Here is a 26,709-nt window from a genome sequence, read left to right on the forward strand (position 1 = left end):
AGTAGCTGCTCATATTTGCATATGTGCCTATAATTTAAAGACAAACTTTTATTTCCAGTGCATGAATAATATGCAGCGAGCTGCAACTCCAACATCAGAGAATTCTGCAAAATTTGTAATAGATAATCTATATGGCCATGAAAGTCAAAGAAAACTTAAGGGAATGTTCCAGACTGAAGGTAGGTAGAGAAATAAAGCCCGATGCGGTGCTGCATCCTGCAACTTCAGCTGTAAATGACTTTGCTGGTATATGGGTCAGTCCTGGATACAGAGGACGGTTCTCTCCACTCCCCTGTGGCTGGAGGGAGGGAGGATTCCTGTTATACAGGAAATGTACCCAAACAGTCTGAGGGTGCTAAACCACCAATCTAGCAGCATATGATTCAAGGAACCAACAGAATCTTTCCTACTGATCTTGTGACTTTTTTTTGTAAAGTTTGAAGTTGTTTTAAAATTATGTAACAAACAAAAGGTAATCAATGGTCCAGAGGGAAAAAGAAAGAGAGAAAAAAAATGTCAATATACATTAAGAATCCTCCAGATACACACACCTTTGGATCAGTCAATCCTGGTTTTAGTTTTTTTTTTTTCCTTACAAAAATAGCTATATGCACAAAGATATATGCACAAGCAATTAGAGTGGCACAACGCAAATAAAAAGCGTGTGAACATAACTCGAATGTTGACAAAAGAATGGTTAAGTAAACTCTAAATAGAAGAAATGGGATAAATAGAAGAGTATGACATTAGCAATCTCAATTTTGAAAGCTGGCTAGGGAATGATGGCTATTCAGCAGTAAATGAAAAATGAATATTTACATATGTGGCAGGAGCCAAAACTCATAAACCAGCAGTAAAAAGGAAATTAAAAATTTAATGATAATGTAGTAACATTTTTTTTTATCAACTGTGACTACTGCTGGAGAAAGAAAACATTGATTTTATTTTTATATTTCAAAAAACTGTTTTATCTTAAATTTTTATTTAGAATGAAAAACAATTAAGATAATATTGAGTAGCTTTTATTTACTTTATTTATTATTTTGTGTTTTGAGAAGGGTCTTACTACATAGTGCATACTTAAAGTGGCAATCTTATCTCTACCTTGTGGGTGACAAGATGACAGATACCACTATGCTCTCCCTGACAGTGAACATGTGTCAACATGCCTCTCTCCCCAACCTTCAAGCACTTGTTTATAGCATAGTTAATATTCATAAGTAAATTATTATAATTTATTATTGTATGCTGAAACGAATTTTAATTTTTACTAAAATGCTTCCCACATCATTGTATTGGGTATAACTTACCTAAAATACTTTAATTCCTCACTTGGCTTTCCCAGATAGACAAATTATTATTTGTAATGTGAAAGGTTCCTCCCATCAGCTCCTCCGTTTTCCCTTTCGCTGACTTCCCTTTGGTCCTCTTACCACATTCCCTCCCAGTCCACCCTGCGTGTCTCCGCCAGATCGTCCATTATAAGTAGGACTCTCCAAGTTCCCTATTTCTTCTTCTGCTCAACACTGAAACAGTTCCCAACTCCCAAAGTAAAATGTCACTAATCTGAAGTATCGAAGCCTTACATATCAAAGTCTTGTTTGAAGTTAGCCATGGCAGTACATGCCTCAAATCCCAGACCTCCTGGAGTAGAGGCAGGAGGATGACGAATATGAGGTCAGCATGGAGCACAAGAGACCCTGTCCCATGGGGAGAAACAACTTATTTTGACTATTCACTGGGGGCACAGCCTATCCCAGCATTCTGCACACTTTACAATGGTGAGCCTGGACCCTCAGCAGTCATGAGAGAGAAATCTTCTATATTTTTAACAGTGAATCTGTTTTATGTACACAGTTGGAGTTTACTGGCCACAGAAATTTGCTCCCCATTCTTCAGGGTACTGTATGAATTGTATTCAACATATTCTTAAGTAAACTGGTGGCATCAATTTCAACCATGTTGCCTGCATTTGTAGTACCAGTGAATGTCAGGAAGCAAATATGAAAGCACATACCCATGAGGTACACAGATGATGCTGAACAGAGATCAGATTACAGAGTCATTTCAGATAATACTTCCACAAAGGGGTTTTCTCTTGACTGTATCTATTCAATGTATGAAGAATTCCAAAAGAAAGGCTACATATATCTTAATATCTTAAAGTGACTATTTGATTTCTCTGTAATCACACTTCTCACTATAGAGATTGCCTATACTAATTTAATATCACTAATCAAAAATAATCATATATATTAAATAAAAAAATTGAGACAGGGTCTCACTGTTCAGTTCTGGCTGGTCTGAAACCCACCATGAAGACCAAGCTAGCGTCAAACTTGCAAAAATCTAGCTGTCTCTGCCTCCCAAGTCCTGAGATTGAAGGTATGTGCTACCACAGTTACTTTATAATGCAGGGAGCACTGTGGAAGGAAGATCAGATGCTAACACGCCTGCTGCACAGACACCAAGACCTAAGTTTGGATCTCTAGCATTCATGTAAATGCTAAGCCCAGTAGCATTCCTGGGTAACTCTAGCAGTAGGGGTTATAAGATGGATCCCTGCAGGCGAACAACCAGCCAGCCTACATAATTGATGAGCTCAAGGTTCAATGAGAGATCCTGTCTCAAAAGAAGAAGGCAAAAGGCAGTAACGGAAGAACCCAATGGTGACCTATGGCCTCCATGTTCTTGTGCACACATGTTCATGAACAACTGCATACTCCTACACACACACACACACACGCACACACACACATACATATATATATAAATTATCACATATGAAAATTATCATGCATGGGTTAAAATCATGACAAACCACAGAGATGGTTAGAAATGAGATTAGAGAGAGAAAACAGGGGAAGACATTCGAGAGAAAAATAATTTATTTATTTAGCAAATCAAAGGGAGTTGGTATAATCATATTAAAAAATTTTTGGAGAAGCTAAAAGATCTATATGTAGCGAATCAAATATGCTAGAAACCCATAAACAATTATAATAAGAAAATAGATCAAAATCATGGGAAATGAGATGGTTAGTGAGAATTAAGATATGGATATATAAATCATCCAAACACTAAATAAGACATTTGAAGATTATTCCTTTTACTTGCCTGTTTTTTGAGACAGCCTCATGTATCTTTGGCTGGTTCCAACTCACAATATAGTAGAAGATAACCCTTAACTCTTAATCCTCCTGCCTCCACCTTCCAGGTTCTGGGATTCCGGGCATATGCTACCTCCCCTGACAGAATTTTATTCTTCAGACTGTTGTGACTCACAAATGCTCTGGGTAGCACACTGGTGTTTAATAAACAATGCTACATATTGAAATAATGGATTAACAAGTATAATGTTATCCAAGAAAGCAAGAGATATGAAAATATGCATTATGAGATATCTCATGAATCATAAGCATGAGAAGCAATGCTGTTTAACACACACACACACAAAGACTGAAATATTATTTAATATTTCATAGAACCTATTACAATATTCAATATTACAAAGAACCTATGAGTATGGCCAAAATCAAAATGGTGGCTACCTTGCTGAATATGAAGGGCGGTGAGGGAGAACACAGTCTGTGTCTCACTTTTGAAACCTGTGGTACAAGTGTGTGCAGTTTTTTCCTCTCTAGTCTTGACTCCTGGAAGCAGGAGTCAAGAAGTAAAACATGAAGCCTGGAAGACGCCTGAGCGTGGGGAATGCCATCAAAATAATAACAGCAAAAGAAAAACGAACTTTAAAGCAGGGCTGAGGGGTCTGGAACCAAAGGAACGGCTCTAAGAATTTATTCAGAAAAAAATAAAAGACAAGAATTAAAGTCTGACAGTGTGGGACAAAGGTAGGACCACACAAAGATGAAAAGCTTTCAGAGAAGTCTACATTTTTCTTCCTGACTCCTTGTTCAGTGACCCTGAGCTATGAAGCTATCACACAATCATCAACGTGGACCTGACACAGCCACAAGTACAGGCCACATTTTGGGTTTCATTTTGAGCATCAAGTTAGCAGCTGAATTGAAAGAGATAAAGGGTGGAGGACGGGGGTGAAGAGGGGTGGGGGGTGGGACACTGAGTAAGCAAGCCTAACAGAAGAACATGACTTTACCTCATTATAACTCTACCCCAGACCTAAGACTGAAAAAATTCCTAGTAGCTTCTCATTAACTTCAAGTGGGGTTTTTGTCTTTGTTTTATTTTGTTTTGTTTAAAATAAGAGGTTACTTTGTGAAAATATCTTATACGCAGGGCCATCAAGAATACTTATTTCTCATTTTCCTCATAAATGCCTGCAGTGCAGTTCCATGCACTGAGTCATCTGGCGTCATTCACATGAAGGTGAAGTGAAAGTGACTCACCCAGTGTCTCCCATGATGCACCCGGACCAGGTGTCCTCGCATTTACACTCACCTAAGAGACAAGGAATGCACGCGCCTGTTACAAACTCAACGAAGCCGCACTGAAGAGGCTTTTATTTTATCTTAACTCTGTGTCCAAATGGTTTTTAAAAGCTGCTTTCTAATTGTAGTTATGCTAGATGCTTTGGCTGCAACGTGTAAAAACAAAATGCATTTGGACCCCATGGGGGCCATATACATTGACCCATGTATACTTCACAAATGGTCATGCTTATAAACCACTTAAGGTAGCTACTTGGAAGACAGTCAAATACCAGCGAAATAGTAAAAAGTTAATGGCACTCCTATAGAACCCCCAGGTTCGGCAGGTTTAGGGGAAATACTGCAGCACCTTCCCACTGTGCGGGGGCGGGGTAGGGGGAGCTCTGGGTGCTTAGAAAGTCCTCACAATCAAGCTGCCTGACTTGGAAATCCTAATTTTCACTTATCATATGTTTAATCTTGAAGACAATATTCTTTTATGATCTACATACTTCATCTGTAACAGGTGTCCTGTTATATCTGGGAATTTAAAATAGTTGGTGGCTACATGGAATACATCATTTGATTATCCAGGTGGATACCTAGCTAAGGCTAGTGTGGTGTAGTTGCTCTACGCGCTCCTAGGCCCTGCATCAGGTCTGCTCGCAGCAAGGAAGTGTGGGTCTTGAGCCATACGCAGGTTAAAAAAACATAATAAAATGCAGTCAAAGTCCCAAACCACAGAGAATTCTCCACTAGAAAAGCCCAAATTCAAAAATGAGCTATCTTTTTCCCTTCTTGGGTTAAATCCAGTGTTGACTTCATCATCACATGGCTTCACTGTCTGTTACACATGGAGAAGTTTTCAAAAATGACATAAATATTTCCTTTATTTTCTTTGTAAGCAACATTTCGTTGCTCTATTCCATAATCATGATTAAGCAACTGAATTAAAAAGAATCTCATGCTAGAAAATATTTAACAAGCCGTCTATCTTAATGAATACAACTAAATCACACAGGACTAAAACTTACCACTCGCTAATTTTCTCTTGTCTGAGATTATACCGATATTGTGAGCTAATGACTGAGCAAGTGTAACTGCCATTAAATCCGTTTTGCCAAACTGAAAAACAAAACCAAAAGATACGTAAATGAACATTGTTTTCCATTTAAGATAGGCTAGAGAAAATGGTATAAGCAATCGAAAACAAGTCATTCCTAAGCATTTTCTTTCTTTTTGCATGTGTGATATGTTTCTGAGACAGGGCTTCTGTGTTGCTTAGGCTTGCCTCTAACTCATGGCGAGCCACCTGCCTCAGTCTCCTTGGCGGTAGGATTATAGGCATGCACTACCATACCCTCAACGTTTTCTTTAGCAGAGTCTAAGCATCCTGTAGCTAGTTCTGACCATACATTGGGGACGAAGTAGTAGAAACACATTCAAATGTGAGTAAGTGCTAGAAGAAAGAGTATGACTCAGAGAAACAGTCATCTCACAGCTTGGAATCTTAAATATAATTCAGAATCAAATTTCACTTGATAACATTCCCAAAAAACTTAATAACTACTAGCATTAAGCCAGTCTTTTGAATAATACATAATGAAACTGTTATGTGTCTGAAATTCATTTTCGTCCCGTGTGGGACAAAAAGCAACTTTGGCAAACAAACATAATGACAGTCAGGAAGTCAGGATGTTCTGTGGCCAATCAAATCTTTAATTTTCCAGTTTGCGGCCTTCCTGAAATTGGAGTGTTTTCCTTTACAGTGTTTCCATTAAGGTTAGTGTGTTAGGAGTAAGCCCTTCTTCATGGAAGCTCTTCTCTGCCTTCTGACTTGCCCCAAGTTTGTCAAATACTGACCAAAGGAGAAAATATCCAATTGGTTTGTTAGGTGGCAACCCAATGTTTCAGAGATTACTCAAATCATTAAACAATGTAAACACTTGGGCTTTACTCTTATTTTCAATGAAGGTTAATGTATAGAGTCTCTCTCTATGAACTTCTTACTCTGGAAATTATTCTATACAGAACATGAGTATGATCATCGAGTGATATTTTGCCCTATGGGCACACAAAGGAGCCATACTGATGACTAATGAAGCAATCTAGCATCTGGAGACTGTGGCTACCAAGCAATGATTTCTGAAGTCTAGGAGAGCATTTTCAGCCATCATACCACTTTTGTATTGCACAGATGTTCACACCTACTTCATTCACGCCTCCTCCTCTCAGCAGCGAGCAAATCCCACCAATATAAGCTGCCCCGCTCCGGCTACTCTCAAATTGACTGCCCCTTTCAGAAAAGGAAATGAAAAGGCTTACTGCTCACAGTTCAGACATCTAAGCCACTCTCAGAGTTTATTATCTAATTTGTTTTCTCAATGCATGCAATATATTTCCCAGGTAAGAAAGAAATGTAAAAATTATTTACACACATGTTTTAAAAATAAAGGTTTCTGAGGGTTGTTTCCCCAGGTGATCAATACATATCTTATATAGAAACATAGCTATTAAAATCAATTGCTGATAATGATACTCTGGGTATACAAAACTCACTTTTGTAGAGTTTTAGCCCAAATAAATATCTTACATACAACTAATGATCAAATATCAGACATTTCTATAATGAAGTGCCATTAATAAAAGAATCAGTCTATACTCTTCAAAAGTATCAAATAACATGGACAAAGGTTGAGAAAATAATTATTCAGCTCAAAGGAGAAGCTAATTAAACACACTGTGCAGCTCTATACTGGATGCTAAAAGCCACAAACGTAGCTATAGAAAGGTTGTAAAACAACTGATAAAATCTGAACCCAGACCCTGGATTATGTAAGAATGTTCACATGGTGTTGTTATTTTTAAGAGACTACACTGAATGCCTCAAGTATTTGGTAGTGCCATCTGTCTCTAATTTGTACTTCAAAAGAAAATGAGAAAAAATGCAAGTCTTGAGTCTGGGAAAAGCACACAGGCAATTTCCTTATCAGATTCTGGCAACTTACCTCTAAATTTGAAATTAGATAAAAATTAAAGATAACAACCAAGATGCACCTTTCATATCTAATCATAATTGTCTTCAATAGTTATGATTTTAGATAAGAAGGTCTTAAAATCCTACAGAACCTGTTTTGCTGTTATGTCAATATGTTAAATACTAAAAGAAAGAACAGAGGGGTGAGAAAAAAAATAGACAATCAATTCCAGAGACATAGCTGTGACCTCAGAACCCACACCAGAGAGAACAGTGACATTTAAAATATTCTGATCTTAAGGAATGTAATGAATGGCTAAAACTGGGTCTGCATGTGACCGAACACTTACTCAGGAAATGCTCTGATTAAACATTGGGGAAAATAATGAAATGGACATGCACTTGTAACTCAAATCACTTACATAGCATGAAACTTTCAAACAATCTATATTGTAAAACATCTTCCAAATGCACGGCCACATTACATCACACTTGTGGTAGAAGGATACATTTTAGTCAGGATTGAGAGAGCATTCAGCATGGAGACAGAAGGAGCAAACACATTTAAAAAGTTACATACGAGAAAAGATGGACCGCATCCGCCTTCTCCTTGATAAAATCCCTCCTGTACTTCATGAACTCACGCAGGGTGATCAGTGGGTTTTCAGATATGGCAAACTTGTTGTCAGCAGCCCAGGTTTCCATGGCAACCAACACTATCCTAGTCTTAAGTTGGTCTTTATAGATCTAGATTAACGAGATGAAAGCCTCAGCTACACATGCGGTAACATCAGCTGATGAACCACTACAAGGCTCCTTTAGTGGAAACGACTTTAATTAAAGAGACATTAGTGTTCTCAAAAGTGATCATTAGCCTTGGGATTTGAATGCACTTTCCTTAAAGAATATTGAATCAAATTATTTACCAAGGAAGACCCAGCGAACAAAACGCCTTTTAGACACAAAAGTGGTTTCCTTTTAACAAATATCTGTGCTCAGTTCAAGGCTTTCCCTAATCCATCTTTTGGAGTCCTAGATAAATAATTTGTGAAATTTTAAGTTTCACTAACAAAAAAAAACAAAAAACAAAAAAACATACCAATAAAGATTCTGTCAGGAAGTGAGTGCTACACAGCCTGTGTGATGTTGAGGAAAACGCAGGCAGGAGAATTATTTTGTGGGCAGTTTGGCCACCATGCTGGGCATCTCTGAAAAGGCTTAGTTCCTGCACTGTCTCTGTGCTGATTTCCATACGTGCACTGTGAGTATCTTTGCTAAATCTGTCCTGTACAGTATGAAACACACAAGACAAAACACAAGCATATCTTCTGCCAGTACACTTTCCCAGACACATGAAAGTCAGCAGAGTCCCTGGTGGCGCTCACTCAAGTCTCTGGGGTCATCCTGGCTAAAATGTAACTGGGGAGTTCAAATGTCAGCACCTTATTGCCCGCCTTCTAGCAAAAAGGGGTGATGCTGCATGGGGTTGGTACTCACCACATCCGCCATGTTCACCACAGACTTCGCATAGGTGTTTGTATAGACAACAGAAAGCCGGTGCTTTTTAAACTGAAAGCAACAAGACAACAGTGAAGGATGTTCAAAGTCACCGAAAATAATCATCTTAAAATAGAATAGAAAATACCAGAAATATTCCTAAGGTTTTTTTTTCACAAAACCCTCAGGTTAGAGCCTTGTTCCTCATCTACCCTGAAGCTGAAAGCTGTGGATTGCAGATAAAGATGACATCATCTTATAATTCAAAAAGTTCCACATCGAGGGGCTTGAATGCAGATATGGTATATGTTTGGTGCACATGAGGCTCTGGGTTCAATCCGTAGCACACCCTCCCCATATTAAAAACAAACAAACAAACAAAAACCCATCTACCCCATCCACTTTATAGGGTTGGGGGTGGGGGAATGTTCTTTTGAAAGCTGTTATTATCTATAAGACAGTAAATGCAACTGTGGCTACCCATGTAAGACTCTACAAGTTCTATGTGGTTCTGGAGGAAGAGGAAACCCTTTGTCCAAATCACAAGGAGATGGCTCAGAGTAAATGTGGGTCACTTGTTTGGTTTGCTCGGCCTCTGTGGTATTCTAAGTCAGGGTTTATCACATAAAACCCAATTTCAATCTTTTTAAAGTGGCACCTTCACATGGAAAGCACTGAGGACAAGTGGTGGATAAGGCAGGCCCTCGTGCTCCTAAAAGACAAACTCATCTGTGCCCCTGGGAAGACCCCTAGTGAAATACGCTGTGTCAAATGAACATCAGAGAGAGAGAGAGAGAGAGAGAGAGAGAGAGAGAGAGAGAGAGAGAGAGAGAGAGAGGTGGCTCACTGAGAAAAGAATCGGATGAGCAGGACTGGGAGAGGAAGAACCAACCTGAACACCTAACTTGGGGCACAGAATTCAAGCTTAAATAAAAGGTTCAGGTATTAGAGAAATCCCAGGTGGAAGGCATGTTCCTAGCCACTTGGGAACAGGAAATCTGAGGCCAATGCTCTCTTAAGACTAAAGTAAAGGGAGAAGATAACGGGGAGGGGGAGGCGTAAGAAGGTGAATAAGATCAAAATACATCACAGACACGTATGAAAATGTCATAACAACATCACTATTATATACAGCTAATATAGAAAAATATCTTTTAAAGAAAGTGTTTTTGGACCCTCATAAAAATTGCTAGTTACTTCCACCTAAGCATGTTTTCTAAGTTGTTCCTAATAAAAAATATGCTTCATTGGGCCTGTTTACTCTTTCCTAAGCTCCCCTCCCCACGGTGTGACAGCTTGCGGTGTGCAGTAGACCTCACGTGTACAACGTGGGAGCACAAATGAGCCATTGCCAATACTTACAGCTTGTTTGTCTTAAATTCTAAGAAAACTGTCCTTCTGCTTCCAAAAGTGGTGTGTGTGTGTGTGTGTGTGTCTGTATATGTATGTGTGTATATGTGTGTGTATGTGTGTGTATGTTTGTATGTGTATGTATCTGTATGTATGTGTGTGTTTTCATGTGTATGTATATGCCTGTGAGTGTGTATGTGTATATGTGTGTGTATATGTGAGTATGTATGTGTGAGTATGTGTATGTTTGTGAGTATATATTTACAGGAATGACTTTTCCTAGTCACAACTGGATGAAGGTTTTGTTTCTTCTAAACATAGTTTTTACACAACACCTAGAACAGGCAAAGACAAAAAGAAATGGGGCGGCTGATCTTACCATGAGATGATCGTTCACAATCATCAGTTCAATGTATTTGGTTTCCTCCTCGACATTCCGAGGATATCGAAGAAGCTGTAACAGAGTGAACAAAAAGACTAAGCCTTTACACTTCGCTGCAAGAACTAAAACAAAGCATGGGAGAAACCAGTGACACCAAAGTTCCCTCTTTCCTTCAGCAATAAGAATAACACTGTCCTCTCACCTGGATTTCACTCTTCCCTGGGGGTACAGCAGATGACCGGGGCTTTCCCAGAATGTTCACACAAACACAATTAAATATGAATGTATGCCTATGTCTTTCACACTTGTCTCCATCAAACCATTTTTTTAATCTAACAATGGCATGGAAATGGAATACTGGCAGAGCACTCTTGTGTTAGTTCAATTCCAGTGTTTCTGACAGTGATGAGATTGACACTTTTTCTAAGGAATCTCCAAATCTCTATGAGTGGCCATGATTTTTCTCTGGGGCAGTTCATAGATCCACCCCCCTGAAACACACACACACATGCACACACACACAAGCTGTAGAGGTGCGGTCAACATGCTGACACTCCCAAGTAGTCTTGGCATGTCTTTAGCTGCTACACCTCTCTGCTCAACAAATTCTCTGTACTTTCAAAACCACAATCAATCAATATTACGGGGCAAAAGCTATCAGGGCAGCCATCCCCGCTGCCCATCTATTACACAGTCATTAACAAGACCTGTGAAATTGACTTTTCTTTTATGTCATGGTTCAATAGTCCTTTTTTTTTTCTTCAGTAAATCTTGTTCACTTGTCCAAAGACTATTTTTGTGATGAGGACACAGCATCAAATCAAACCAGAATCAATACATGAGTGATTGGTATATTTTTAACAAACTAAAAATATACTGCTTCATAGATTTTTGTCTCTTTCTGAATGTATTCTCTAGTCCTTAAAAGAAGAAAAACTCTTACAACACCAATTTCAAAGAATGATGGACTATATTTTTGTATTTAAAAACTAAACAGATCACTAAATTGCACCCAATGACATTCTTTAAAGAAAAAAAAAGTCCTAGTAGGGCAAGATCTTTCTCATTCCCCGTGGACTCACTAGTTAACCTACCAGGCTTTCTGGTGAGTCCCAGCATTGTTCTCAATGTCTTGGACTTTCATTTGAATCACACAATGTCACATAAGCTCAGTTTCATAGGTCCCTAAGGTGTTGTAACGCTTAGAAGAACTTCAGGGCACAGGCTAAGAGGGTCTTTCTCCTATTCTGTCTACACAGAATGCATAATAATAAGCAACTTCGTAAATTAAATCTTCATGGAAGTTATTTTTACCTTAATTTAACTCAAGACATCCATGTGTCTGTATCTAAAGAAGGTAGTGACTTGTGGAACACACAGGCTTCTGAGGGTGTGGTTCAGAGAGTATGCGCAGTGAGAGATATCTCTAAGACCAGACTTTATAAATCAGAATCCTAACTCCTTCTTAAGCTGTGTGCCTTTTGTCCTCCTCAACACAGAGAGATCACAACAGTACCTTCTTAAGAAGGATATCATGAAGAGCAAATGTGTTAATATTCTGTCAAATTCTCCAGTTAAACAGTTAAAATTCTTATAAAATGGCCAAGTACATGCTAAGTTTCTAACAAAAATTAACAACTATAATTCACATAAAGGTCTGTCTGAAAATACATTCCATTTTACCAGGCATGAAAACCTATGCCTGGAATCCCAGCACTAGAAAGTCCAGGGCAGGATGAATGGTATGAATCTGAAGCCACCTGAGGCTACAGAATGAGACCCTTTCAAAAACCAAAGGAAACAAAACAGTACCTGTTTTACGTAAAGGCAGGAGGAGTCTTCATATCAGTTACTGGGGAGGCTGAGGCAGAAGGACCATGAGTTCCTCAGCTGCATGCAGAGCAAGCGCAAGTCCATACTGGACAACTAAAGCAGACTCTAGCCCAGTGGCAGAATTCTTGCTTGGCGTGTGAGCATTGCTAGGTTCAATCCTGGTAGACCAGATAGATGCTGACACGTGTATGAGGAACAAGCACATGCATGATGAGTATTACCCTGTCCTCTCTATGAAGTAAATTCTTCACACATCTATCAACAATTCACTTTGATGCCCATCTAGTCCCTACCTCAGGTGTTCCTTATGCCACAGGCGCACGGACACTTCCACAAACCATCATCAGCATTATTACTTTGGGATGACTCTGACAGACAGATCTTTATTCTGAGCCATTTGTCAACTATGTGACACAGGACAAGCCATCTTCAGATGCAAGGGCTGGGAAAAAGAACAGTAGCTGCCCCTGTGGTTTAAGGCTTGTTACAGACAGTTGCTAGTACTGCAATGTCCAGTTGAGCAGTGCGAAAGCTATGTCCTCATTTATATACTAAAGCCCAAGGTAGCTAGAGTGAGAAACGTGCGTTTTGTGGCTTCAAAATCTGGCAGGAATAGCAAAGAAGAGCCTGGACGTGGCTCCTAACAGAGCATCTTGGGAAAAGACTTTGCTTCAAGCAGAGCCATCGTGACGCATCATGGGAAAAGACCTTGCTTCAAGCAGAGCTGTCATGATCCACAGAAACGAGGGATCCATAATCCTCCATCTTCCAGACACCACGTGTAAAATGATGCACCCCATTGCTGCTTGCATGCATCTGTCACCAGTCCTGTCTCTGCACGCTCACACATGGCTGCACTAATTCTTACCCCAACAGACACTGAGTGTAGACTCAAAGGATCGCCAGTTGCCAAGCGTTCCAAATATCATGGTGTACACCTGCAACACATACCTGTCTTTTCCTCCGCTTCAGTCTCGGCTTCAAAATAAACTGGGGGGGAGTGATGTTTACGCGTTGAAATTCTACAAGGAAATGAAAACAAACAATGCATTTTCCAGACTTCTTTAATAGCAGGAAAATGTCATTAGTTCTTCATTATACTTAACGAGTATATTGAGGTATCCTGTTATGTTAACCATAAATATATAGTGGGTAAGTACAACACACAAAAGCTCAAACACAACCTGTCCTGATTTATGTCATTTTTAATAGCCATACTATAAATAGCAACACATTGTTTATTTAAAACTTGCTAAGAAGACAACCTGACTGTTACTTCCACCACTAACCGTCTCTAGAAGCTGCAAAATGAAGAGACGAGAGCGGGAAACAAACACAGCGCACTCTTACTTAACACACAGGACACCAAGCACGTCGACTCACTTGTGTCCAATTCATAGGCACTCTTCTCAGCTCACAACAAACTTTATTTAAGGCCTTGCTTGTTCTTGTAGGGCAATGGGGCAGTCTGAGTCCTTCTAACTTGCAGGTTAGAATCACACACAAACTATTCAAGCATACAGACTCGTCTCTGAGTTCTAGGTTAGGTATAAGGAAGGACTTTCTCCAAAGTGATACAAATAGATGCTGCAACAACAACAAAATTCATCCTGAGGGAGGTAACAGAGACCCAGAAAGACACACATGGTATGGACTCACTTACATAAGTGGACAGTAGCTGTTGTGTGGTTGGTCCCACACAGATGAATATACAAGTAGCACAAATTTAACTTGGTGCATTATTACTTTTTAAAAAATAACTTTTTTAAAATAGTAAGAGTGAGGAGATAGAGGGTTGACCTGGGAGGAGTTGGCGGAAGGACTGAGGGATGAATGTGATCAAAATATATTATATGCAATATGAAATTCTCAATGAATAACAACAATCTTAGGCACATTAATATCAGATTAGTAGCTTTAGGACAAAAAAAAAAATACACTTGTAAAGAAGAGTCAGGGTACGTGATGATGAGAGGATCAGTTCACCAAAAAGACGTAACACTTCCTAACCCTAACCCTAAACCTGTCAATCACCCATGAGCAAGCCCGGACCTGAACCCCTAGTATTAGAGCCTTCAAAGAAAGTTATAACTCCAGCTGACAGTTACAAAAATCGGTGATGGCCCGTCAGCTAAGCTACATTCAGGTACGTGACACTCAGAGATTGTGAAATAATAAATGTTTGTTTATCTACAGCAACTTCTATACTAGAAATGGCTAATACAAACAGAAATCATAAATGTCTTTAAATAATTTTGGGGTTTTTTTTTCTTACATAGGTCCCTCTTTATTTGTAATCCCCTCCCCAAAGCCAGGGAGGTTGGAGGACACTCATCCACTGGTCTCTTTTCCTCTGCACTGACTAGGTAGTGTAGAGTGAAAAATTATAAAAACCATTTTATGAAATATATACAGGCTTTTTTCTTTACCCCTAGACCTGAGCAAAAGAATGCAGGTTCCAGAAAGCAGAACTGAATGTAAGATTTCAGGCCTTCACTGCCCCAGGATACATTCCAGGAAGAGTACATTATCCCTGAATCAGAGGACACTTGCTAGATTAACATTCCTCAAGCTTCAGGGAAAAGAACCCACCTCTTGGTGAGGAAGGCCCAAAGCAGGAAGACACATTCCTGACCACAAAGAGAAATGCAAGTCATCTAGGTGAGACTGAGAAATAGTTGAGCTAGTGACAGGGCAAGACCACATTTTGAGAATACAGAGTGTTTTCCACATGACCCTGATTCACTTAGGTTGCGTTCCTCTGGAATTCTCCGCTATTTTTATTGTTATATTTCCTTAGCAACCTTTCACCCCCTCCTCAGTCTCCAGGTTTGTGATTTCCCCCTTTAAAAATCCTTCTCAGACTGACTGGCTTTGTCAATTCAACTCCTGCATGAGTGAACCGAATTGACCTTGGCTAGCCAACTCTCCCTAATAAACATCTGCTGATTGCATCCAGGTACGGTGTCTTGCGATTTTTGGGTGGCTGTGATTTCCTGAGGCTTGAGTAAGGGTCTCCCGAGTTTGGGGGTCTTCAGTGGGGCTCAGTTGCAGGAATGTTCTCCAGTAGTAGAGGTAGGATTAAGGTTACAAAGTAAGTCTTAACTATATAGCATGAGAAAGGCTGAGCTATGTGAGGCATTGGAATAAACAAAAACAAATATGAAAGCCTTTGAGAAAAAGGAATAATTTTTGATTTGTGATGTTTTATTTATGTAGTCATCTATAATTTACACACACACACACACACACACACATACATATATTTACATCCTAAATGTTGCCTCACAGAGTCCCTCCCCATTCCCCCTCTATAATTTACACACACACACACACACACACACACACACACATACATATATTTACATCCTAAATGTTGCCTCACAGAGTCCCTCCCCATTCCCCCTCTGGGCCCTCCCTGGGTATCCCCGACCCTGGCACATCAAGTCCCTGCAGGAAGAGGAATTGCACATCCTCTTCCACTGAGGCCAAATATTGCAGCCTTCTGCTACATACGTGCCAGGGTCCTCTGTCTAGCCCATGCATGCTCTTTGGTTGGTGGCTCAGTCTCTGAGAGCTCTCTCAGTCCAGGTTAGTTGACTCTGTTGGTTTTCCCATGGGCTTCCTATCCCCTTCAGAGCCTTCATTCCTTCCCCCCAACTCTTCCATAAGGGTCTTCAATCTACGGCCAGTGATTGGCTGTGGGATTCTGCATCTGTCTCAGTTGGCTGCTGGGTAAAGCCTCTGAGAGGACAGCCATCTAGGCTCCTGCCCTAAGTATAACTATTTATTTTAATCTTTTGTATATTCAGTATATCTGGAAGGGACTGAGAATTAGTTGTGTTGTATTGTATTTGAAGCTAGAGATTAAACCAGGGCCTCATGCAAAACAAACAACAACAACAGACTCTAAATATATGAGAAAACATGCTATGCTATCCCCATGGACTGGAAGACTCACTACTAACCTGTCTGTTTTTTCACAGTTAACATAAATATTTAATATAATCTAATAAGAAGTTAAGAGGAATTATAGAAACTGACAAGTGGGTTCTAAAACTTGTATGAAAATGCAAAGAACCTAGAAGAGTTGAATTAATTTGAAAAAGGGCAAAACTGAAAAAAATGAAATATGGTATCTGATTTCAAAATACAGTATAAGATCACAGTAAACCAGATAGATAAGATAGATAGATAGATAGATAGATAGATACATAGATAGATACATAGATAGATACATAGATAGATACATAGATAGATACATAGATACATAGATACATAGATGGATGGATGACAATTGGTAGCTAAATGAACAGAGTCAAAGGAATACTTTATGACAATCCAAATAATTCAGTGTTAATAGTACATCTAAAAAAGTATGGGGGAATGCCAGGATGGGAAGACAGGAGTGGGGGGAGTACCCTCATAGAGGCAGAGGGAGGGGGTGGGATAGGGAGTTTTCAAAAGGGAGACCTAGAAAGGAGAAAACAAATGAAATGTAAATAAAGAAAATATCCAATTAAAAAATGTCATAGTGGCCGGGCAGTGGTGGCGCACCCCTTTAATCCCAGCACTTGGGAGGCAGAGGCAGGCGGATTTCTGAGTTCAAGGCCAGCCTGGTCTACAGAGCAAGTTCCAGGACAGCCGGGGCTACACGGAGAAACCCTGTCTCGAAAAAACAAAACAAAACAAAATGAAAAAAGAACTAAAAATCAAGAACTCTAAATAAGAAACTATTAAAATAAACATTGGTAAAGTAATAAAAAAATGTCATAGTGGGGAAAAAGGCCTATTATTCAGCCAATACAATCATTTTGTTTTAACTTCTGGCTGAGGTCAAATGCTGAATATGTAAATCATCTACAATGCAACAACTAAAGGAGAAAAATACAACTGATAAAATGTAAGCCTACACTATCCCCAGTCCAAAAACTCACAGATGAAAGCTCAGTAGCACAGCACCATGCTCACTAGAATGGCTGACAAATATGAACACCGCAGAAATTCCTCAGTATCTAGAACCCAAGTTTTACAGCAATTCCTCCTGCCACACGGTGCTGATATGAGCATAAAATGACATAAACACTCTGAAGAAACAACTCAACAACTTCTCATAAAAAGAAGTTTTTCAAGGTAGAATCTTTAGATTAATAAAATTGATATCACTGGGGGATATACTGACAATAAAGTCTCAGAACTGACCCAGAATGTATGAAAATCAAGGCTCTGAGGTGAGGCCAGCAATGTGTGGCTGCCTGCAGGTACAGGCTGAAGTTTGATGACACTGAACCCAAGCTACACATAAACATTCCCAGGCTACCCTTGAGTATTTACTAGAAGAAATAAAAACATGCTTCTACAAAAAGTAATAATCGGGAGAGAGGGAAATAGGAAGGGAAAGAAAAAATGAAGACTTATACAAAAATGTTCATGGTTGCTTATTAATAATACCCTCAAACTGGAAAAACCTGAGTGTCCATCAGCATAATTAATAAGAATTTACTATATTCATAGCACAGAATAAATTCAATAATAAAATCAACAAACGACTGCTACTTTTGATAACATAAATCTCATGAGCATATGCCAAGCAAAAGAAACAAAATATAATACAAGGTTCCATATGTTTAAGTTCTACTAAAGGCAAGACTAGTCAGTAGGAAAAACAAGCAGAAAAGAAACTGCAGAAGTAGAAGGCAAGATGGGGGAACTGCACATGGCTCAGTAATAAAAACATTGTATCCCAATAGGGATACATAGGGACATGGATACATTCAATAGGGCACACCCAGAGCCCAGCAAGTCACATACAGGGCTTATGTTTTGTGCACATCATTTTCTAAAGTGTCAACTTGTCCACTGAAAACAAGATTCTTTTTTCTCTAAAATGTGTTCTAAGGAATATTCATCCTGAGAGACATAGTATAGAAAATAAAAGAAACCCTATAGTCAAACAAATTGACAAATATCTAATTATATTATATCATAGTAAACTATAAGTAATCTTGATGTTTTAACTTTGCATAGTGAGCTTATGAATTTAAAGAATGCTGATCTGCTGAGTGTTGCTGCATCAGATACTGCTGATAAAATTACCCATGGCCTGAGGTTAGTATTTCTATTTTGGTCAAGCTTCAAGAATGGCATATAGAGCTTGATCATTATTCCTGCCCATCGTGTTAAAGCTTGTCTTTAACAACATCAACATGTTGGCAGCCAAAGTACATTGCTTGAACCTGAAAATGGACCCCAGATAGAGTTATTAAATTAACAGGTTGGCAAGCCAAGTATGGGTAAGATTCTGCACAGAGCCTTACCAACCTAAGACATAAGTGCATTGCTTTTGATAATGCATATTCCATGATAGGGAAGAAAAGCATTCTTGTCAGAACAACCTAAGACAGGCTCAGTCTTGTTTATGAAATAAAAAGGGAAGAGAGACAGAGAGCTTTTTGGGCTGCTTGGCAAGAATCTGACATGGGTCAAGGACAAAGAAATGGGCTGCTTAGCAGGAATATGATATTAGCCAAGGACAAGGAAGTGGGCTTCAGGTAGGAATCTGACATTAGGCTAAAACAAAGAAGCAATCTCAGGCAGAAATCTAAATTATAGGCTAGAACAAGAAAGTAGGCTTCAGACATGAAAATGACTTTGGGCTAGGACAAGGAAGTTGGCTCAAATATTTTGGTCATCCTGACAAGCCCTTAAAAACAGTGGTCAGGGGAGTGTTCATGGAATTTTGTTTATTGCCTTGCTTGTTCTTTGATTATTTGTTTTTATTGTCCTGCTTGTTCCTTCACTATTTGCATCTATTGCATTGCTAGTTCCTCAACCTAGAACTGACCTTAATACTTGCAAGTAATTAAAATGGCATAAAAGCAAAAAGGGGGAGGGGGATGGTATAGGGGTTTTCTAGGGATGGGAAATGGGGAAAGGGGATGACATCTGAAATGTAAATAAATAAAATATCCAATAAAAAAAAGAAAAGATAAGTAATCTTGAAAGACAATGCCACTCTTAAAATTGACAGACAGAAGCCACCTCTGATTAGAAAACTAGAAATGGGCTGAGCTTAGAGGTTTACACTCTCAAACCCAGCACTGAGGAGGCTAGGCCAGAAGGATCATTGCAAATCTGAGGCCAAAGTGGGCTACAGAATTGGATCCTATCAAGAATAAAAATAAAGAAAAGGAAAAAAAAAAAGAGTGCCAAGTCACTTCCATGATTATCTCTGAAAAAGAACCCTGAACAAAGTTTAAAAGAAAAAAAAAAAAACTTGTAAGATTACATTGTAGCACTCCTATATTGAAGTCTTTGGTGGGGAATCTTTATTATTTTAAATATTAATCAGTGTCAATTGCTTCCAGGAAGACCTATTTCTCTGCAGTTTTATTTGCATACAGCCATTCAAGATTTATTTTGTTCCTATAACTGGCATTATAAAGTTTCATAAAGTTATTGAAAGCACAGTATGAGTCTTATAAAGTATGAGTGTCTATGTGTTTACCAGCAGACTTTTCTAAGTAGTAGATTATTTTTCAAATTGCATTATTTTGTATGCATGTCATTGTTGGAGCATGCATGTACCACATCGCACATGGAGGTCAGAGGACAACTTTCAGTCAGTTCTCTGCAGTTTTCATGTGGGTTCTGGGGACAGAAGTCAGATCACTAGGCTTGTAAGGTAAATGAGCAATCTCACTGGCCTCCAAAATTGTGAATTCCACTAAAGAGAATTTACTGAAGTAAAAAGTGTTAGTTCTCTAGGTGAACTGCAGGAGGCCAATGAGTTACAACCTCACTCTAGAGAGGAAGGAACATTAGAATCTAACATTCACTTCATTTTCTAACAAGACAATATAACTGTTAACTGCTTTTCTAATGGTAGTTTGGGATCTGCTCTTAGGCTAGCCACTTTTTCATTGTTTCTTGTGACTCTCTCATAGCAACCTTTCAAAGTATCATAATCCTTGTCCTTGGACCCTGAAAAATCAAACACGCTGAACTTCTATTTCATTATCTACAAAAGCAAAAGGAAACAAACAAACGAGTTATGTTACCATACAAAGCTATTGCAAAAGCTAAATGAATTAAGAGGAGCAAAAGAAAGAGTATGTCCCTTCCATAATCAAAGATTCACAAACATGGGGTTCTAGCACCAAGGGCTGCTCCACTTGTCACATGATATGTCACATGATATAAATTAGCATTTATAGCAGTTAAGATATAAACAAAAATAAGAGAAAAATATGTGCCAATTTCACAGGTAGCACACAAATATATAAAATGTTAAACTATAATAACTTTTGCCTTTAATGCTAAAGCAAAGAGGGATGGAGAAATAGTATCTGGGGAGATGTTCATGCCTGTGTTCAGAAAACTATCACCAGGGTGGATTTCTACATCAGTTACCATCTTTACAACTCTCTCTTCTAATTCCTTACACTGAGTTTTAATTTCTTGAGCATTCCTCCTGTGTGCTTAAGCCATATCTTTCTGAACTTCGCAGCTGTAAATAAGAAGCTAGTTTGTATTGTATTCTTTTTTTTGGTGCAACTTGACAGTTCCTCTAAAATGTCATGAGCCATTGTCAATTAATATTTAGCATATATATTGGTTCTGAAGTAGTAACTGAATTACTGGGTTGCCATTTTTAAAAAATTCCCAATATGAATACCATACCAGATGGAAGGTCATCCAAGGGAAATTCAAACAGTCTGGATTTGTACACAGAGTGAAGATGAGACTCCTCCTGAAATAGCACACAGGGCAGAGATTAAGCACACATGAACCAAGTATCTTCGGCTTCAGGCAATCACAGCTGGAGAAGGCAGGACCCTAAGAGAACCATAGCTTGACTATAAGTTCTCCAGGTCTTTCAGAGGTGATGGCCCCTGACTGCACAGCCCCCATGAAGAGTCCATTCCTTTAGCACTACAACCACCCATTACAACCAAAATGCCTCATAGACAGAGGAGCCAAAGAGGCAGTCATAGAAAATAAACGAATGGACCTATTTCCCCAAGGGAATGTAAGGCATTTAGGAAAATGGGTTAATGATTGGCTCCTTTCCCAGATCCCTGCTCCCACTTTAAGAGCCAGATGCAGTAGGCAGTGACTACAGAGCTAGCTACCAATCTTCCTGGTGACTGTGAGCAAGATGACAGATACAAGCCCAGAATCCTGACATAGATAGTTCTAGAGACCCAGAGAAAAATGCAATATTTTCCCTTCTAAGAAAAATTACTAAATATTCAAATGATTTCATGTGGCTGCATCTAAGTGCTAAGAGGTTAGAATGTCATAGTATGTAAGGTACGTGTAACCTCTACAATGTCAGTGTCACACACAGCGATAAGCTTGTCTTTCTAGGTACACTGGTCAGATGGTTGCCCCAGCACAGTTGTTTAACAGGTGGAAAACAATGTGTATTCCTGGAAATTACCTCCTCTGTAAATGTTTGGCCAATGTTTTTGTGAAACAAGGAAGTTCATTTGTATATGCAAAGTAATGATTAAAGACTATATTGTTTGCCCATAGTCTATCATATCTGATTTTAGCCGAAGACCAACAAGGCTACTACAGTCTAAATGCTAACTCAATCCTTTCCTAATTTGTACCAAATAAATGTATCAACTCCTAGAAGAAGAAAATTAAGAATCCTGGGTTTTGTATACTTCATTGGCATTGAGCCTTAAAAGCAACATGCTGTGTAGAAAAGTGTGAAATCTAGAAAAGAAAGAGGTGAAAATCTCACATCTGTGGCTTTTGTCTGTTAGGGATTGAATGTATGTATCACATCCCAGACTCAGCAACCAATTGATGTTAACGGCTGTTAGGTCATGTCATTGTACCTGCAGAGAGGGCCTATAGGAAAATAGTAAATATTAAATAAGGCAGGGAGGGTGACACACAAATCAAAAATGGCTGATGTTCTCATAGGGTGAGGAAGAGACGATCAGAAATCTCTCTCTGGTAGGTAAACATACAGCAGAGAACCCACAGGACACCAGCCCTACTGGCGTCTTGATTTGTAAAGTCATGGCCTACAGAATGGGGAGGAAATACTTTCTGTTGTATAAGTCTATGATATTTAGTGTAGTTAGTTGTCTAAGTAAGGCACATGACACACAGCAGAGAGAAGTGCGGTTTCAGAACTCACTTCAGGGAAACTATGTCCAATATAAGAGAGGAAGGGCAAAGAGAGCACTTACTTGGGACATCTCATTTTCTTCTGGCTCAATGAGATATGTGTGGTTTCCATCATAAAACATCCCACTGCCAAGTACAAAAAAATGATTAGACATAGCTATCCAGTCTCATCCAGAGCAAGATCATTTTAGGGTCAGCAGCACAGGAACAGTTTCATTTAGAGTCTGTTTCTATCACCAGATACGTGGCACATCGCACAGTCACACAACACACACATACACACACACACACATTTCTGCAAGCCAAAGGCTCCCCACTGGCAAACATTACCATCTTGAACTCCATGCCCTTCTGTGTTTTCCACTGCTCTTCTAATATGGAATCCTGAGACTTACTATACAAAGATGATCCTAGAGTATCTGTGAAAATGTAGGCCTCAAAGGACTGTCTTCAGATTTCTAGGCTGGGGCTCTGGAAGCCACATTTAAAACAAATCCCAGGTCCGAGTGCCAGCATATCCTTTTAATCCTAGTATATTCTGTTTGTTCTGCCTCAGACGTTAAAACAAGTCTCAGATGCTGGAAGTGGTAACCTAAGTTTGCAATCCCAAGTATTTAAAGGCGGCAACAAGAAGATCACAGGTTCAAGGTTGACCTGGGCAAATTCATGCGCTCCTGTCCCCAAATCAAATGTTGAAAAGAACATCAGGTAAGGATACAGCTTGGTGGTTGAGTGTTTGCCTAACATACACAGATAGACAGGCCTGGGGAAAACAGCAACAAAGCCTGCAATAACAACAGACACCTAGATGATGCAGGTGATGCAGGTTGCCTGAGATTACACCAAGAATGGCCTCCTACCACACATCTAGAAAGTGCTTTGGAAATCAGAGTAAGCACATCACAACAACTAGTACTGAACTAAATCTTTCCACAACTGAATGAAGGAGAAGCAGCAACCATCTTCACTGTACAGGAGAGAGACTGAAATAATCCTCCTAGATTCAATAAAAGAGGCCAGAGGCAGTGCATTCTGGGTACATGAACTGATCATCTATGATCTGAGACCACCTTCATTCATTCACTCAGTGTGAACTGACTGACATAAGACCAGCAATGCACAGCTGCAGATGTAGATGTGATATTGTAAACAAACAAATGCAATTTCCTGTCCTCATTTTAGGGAGGATAAAATAAACACATAATAAAGAAGGAAACACGTTAGGTGAACATGAACTTTATGATGGAAATAGAGCAGGTTATGGTAATAATTATCACTACATGACTGGGTGTGGGAGAGCTGAAAGGGAGGAGGTCTATTGTTTCTCCTAGGACTTCAGGGCAGGGCTTCACGAGAACAACCACCTACCTACATTTGTACAAAGGGCATGCTCTGAGGTAAGAAAAGTCTTGGCATGATCCAGGAACAGGAAGAGGGCAACACAGTGAGATTAGAATGACCAGGGGCAGACTAATAGAAAAACCACAGTCACAGGCCTGGTAGACATAATAGACTGTCTCTTCTGAGGGCCTTGGCTATTACTAGGAGAGATGAGAGATCGCCATGCAGGATTTTAAACAGAGAAAATGTCCTCTCCCTGTTTTGATTTGTTTATTGAGACAGAATGTCAGTCTTTCCTTAAGGTTGGCATTAAATTAACAGCAATCTTTCTGTCTCTCTGCCTCTCTGCCTCTCTGCCTCTCTGCCTCTCTGCCTCTCTGCCTCTCTGCCTCTCTGCCTCTCTCTGACTCTCTGTCTCTCTGCCTTTCTGCCTCTCTCTGCCTCTCTCTGCCTCTCTCTGCCTCTCTCTGCCTCTCTACCTCTGCCTCTCAAGGACTAGAACTTCAGGCATGAGCCCTTATGCTTGGTTCTCCCTCAATTTAAAATAATTATCCCAGCTACTATATTATAATACTCTTTACAATACTGAGGGTAAAGGCGGGGGTTACTAGGATGGGTTTACTATAATAATCCAAGAGAAAGAAGGTGGGTGGTAATGATAGAAGATATGAGAACTGACCAAATTCTAAAGAGGTATGTGGGGTGTGTGTGTGTGTGTGTGTCTATATGGTGTGTGTGTATGGTGTGTGTATGTGCTGTGTGTGTGTGACTATGTTTGTGTGTGTGTGTGTGTGACTATGTTTGTGTCTGTGTGCGGAGTGTTGGTCTGAGTGTCTATGTGTCTATGTGTCTGTGTCTATGTGTATGCACTTGTATGTGTGTATTTCTTTCCACTGTTGAGGATTCACTCCAGGGCTTTACAGACTAAGTGCATGTTATATCACTGAGTCACATGCCCAGCCTTGATATTTTTTGAAAGGAGAATCAACAAGGTTTGTTGCAATGCTTGATGAAGACTTGCCAGCAAGTTATCAACAAGGACTCCACGTTTGACCTTAGCACTGTAGAGACAGCACTGACATTAAACAAAATAACAGCAACTTCAGAAGAAACATTGGGTAGCCCCAACAGGCAGGGGCCAAGAAGGAGGGCACAAATCAAGAGTGGCTTGTGACCTCTTATGTTGGAGGTGACAATCTGCTATTTAGAAGTCTTATACAGGGAGTTCCTTAGTGTTGTTTTATTGCTACAAAGAGACACCATGACCAAGGCAACATATAGAAGAAAGCATTTAATCAGGGGCCGGCTTACAGTTTCAGGGAGTTACTCCATGATCATCATGTCGGGAAGCATGGCAACAGGCAGGCATGGTATCGAAGAAGTAGCTAAACTGGAGAGCTAAATCCTGATCCTCATGCAGCAAGCAGGAGAGAGTAAGACTGGGCCTGGCATGAGCTTTTGAAATCTCAAAGCCCACCTCAAGTGACACATCTCTTTCAACAAGGTGACAGCTAATACTTCCCAAACAGCTCTACCAGCTAGGGGCAAAACATGAAATCTATGAGCCTATGGGGAACATTCTCATACCCCACCACACCAACACTGCAGTTAGAAAACAGTGTTTCTATTAACATCAAGGGCCTCATGGTGTTACAGATACTGGTCTCATTCAGGTACATAAGGGGAACAGAACTGTGATCCTTACGTTAAGTTTTCAGTTTAGGGTAAAAATGCTCACATCATAGCCAAGCAATTAGGCACAGAATATGATTTGTCTCTTATTAATGATGTTATGAAATCTATTCATTTCCCTGAGCTATACCTAAAATGGTTTCCAGGACTGACTCCATTTAAATTCTTTTGTTCCTGCTGGAACATCTGCCACATGTTTTAAGTTCTCAGATACCAGGTAGAATAGCCATGCTCACATCTGCTCAGTTTTCAAACATAAATGTACTTTCTGAATTTGGATGACACTGAATTTGGAATTTAAAGATAAACAGATGTAGTCAGTAATAATACACTATAACATCTGATACATATATATGATATGACACAGAGGACTCCCCTCCAAACAGACCAAATATGACAAACATTATTCTCTCTACCCCTGCTAAGAATTGACCAGATCCATCCAGAACATTATATAATCATTAACCTTTGTCAAAGTCCACATGGTAAGTGGATTGTTTTTTTACAGTGTTAATACCTGTCATAGTTTTTGTGAACTTAGCATAAAACAAGACCTATTCAAATAGAGGGTGTCTTCTTTGAGCTATGTTTATTAGATTGGCCTGCAATCATGCCTATGGGGAATTTTCTTGAGTAGTGATTGACATGGGATGGCTCAGCTTACTGTAGGTGGTACCACCCATGAGCAGATTGAGCTAGGTTGAATAACAAAGCTGATTTAGCAAGCTGGGGAGATCAGCCCAATACAGAGCACTCTTCCATAGCTCCCCGTACTGGTTCCTGCCTCCTGGTTCCTGCCTTGAGTCCCTGCTCTGATTTCCTTTTAAGACGGATAGGTGGATGGACTAGAGTCTTTAAGCTGAAATGAACCCTTTTCTCCCCAAGTTGCTTTTGGTCAGTATTTCTTCACAGCAATAGAAAGCAAATTCGAATACTGCCCAATGGGAAAAATCAATCCCACCCCCCACATTGGTTTTTTACATGTGTTGTATAAGAAAGCATTGAGTAGAAAGAAAAAATTCTGAAATTATCTGTACTTAGAAAATTCTGATTCATCATAACGTGCTGTTACTAACGCAATGATGATGATGATGATG

General features: G+C 39.5%; 1 protein-coding gene across 12 annotated transcripts in view; it reads right to left on the bottom strand.

The window, feature by feature from the left end:
• Adam22 (ADAM metallopeptidase domain 22) overlaps positions 1-26,709 on the bottom strand; it is a 223,724-nt gene that overhangs the window by 56,038 nt on the left and 140,977 nt on the right. For all 12 annotated transcript variants that reach the window (XR_013103903.1, XM_034518878.2, XM_076913095.1 and 9 more), the window contains exons 6-14: positions 22,642-22,705; positions 21,110-21,179; positions 13,379-13,449; positions 10,592-10,666; positions 8,863-8,934; positions 7,946-8,112; positions 6,600-6,684; positions 5,423-5,513; positions 4,368-4,419 (exon numbers count right to left, since the gene is read on the bottom strand). Coding sequence is in view for 11 of the 12 variants with exons in the window: in XM_034518878.2 (XP_034374769.1) it covers positions 4,368-4,419; positions 5,423-5,513; positions 6,600-6,684; positions 7,946-8,112; positions 8,863-8,934; positions 10,592-10,666; positions 13,379-13,449; positions 21,110-21,179; positions 22,642-22,705 (747 nt within the window). In the remaining variant the exon portion in view is untranslated. The remainder of the gene's footprint in view (positions 1-4,367; positions 4,420-5,422; positions 5,514-6,599; positions 6,685-7,945; positions 8,113-8,862; positions 8,935-10,591; positions 10,667-13,378; positions 13,450-21,109; positions 21,180-22,641; positions 22,706-26,709) is intronic.

Source organism: Arvicanthis niloticus, chromosome 15 (genome assembly GCF_011762505.2).
Source record: "Arvicanthis niloticus isolate mArvNil1 chromosome 15, mArvNil1.pat.X, whole genome shotgun sequence".
Taxonomy (NCBI): Eukaryota; Metazoa; Chordata; class Mammalia; order Rodentia; family Muridae; genus Arvicanthis; species Arvicanthis niloticus.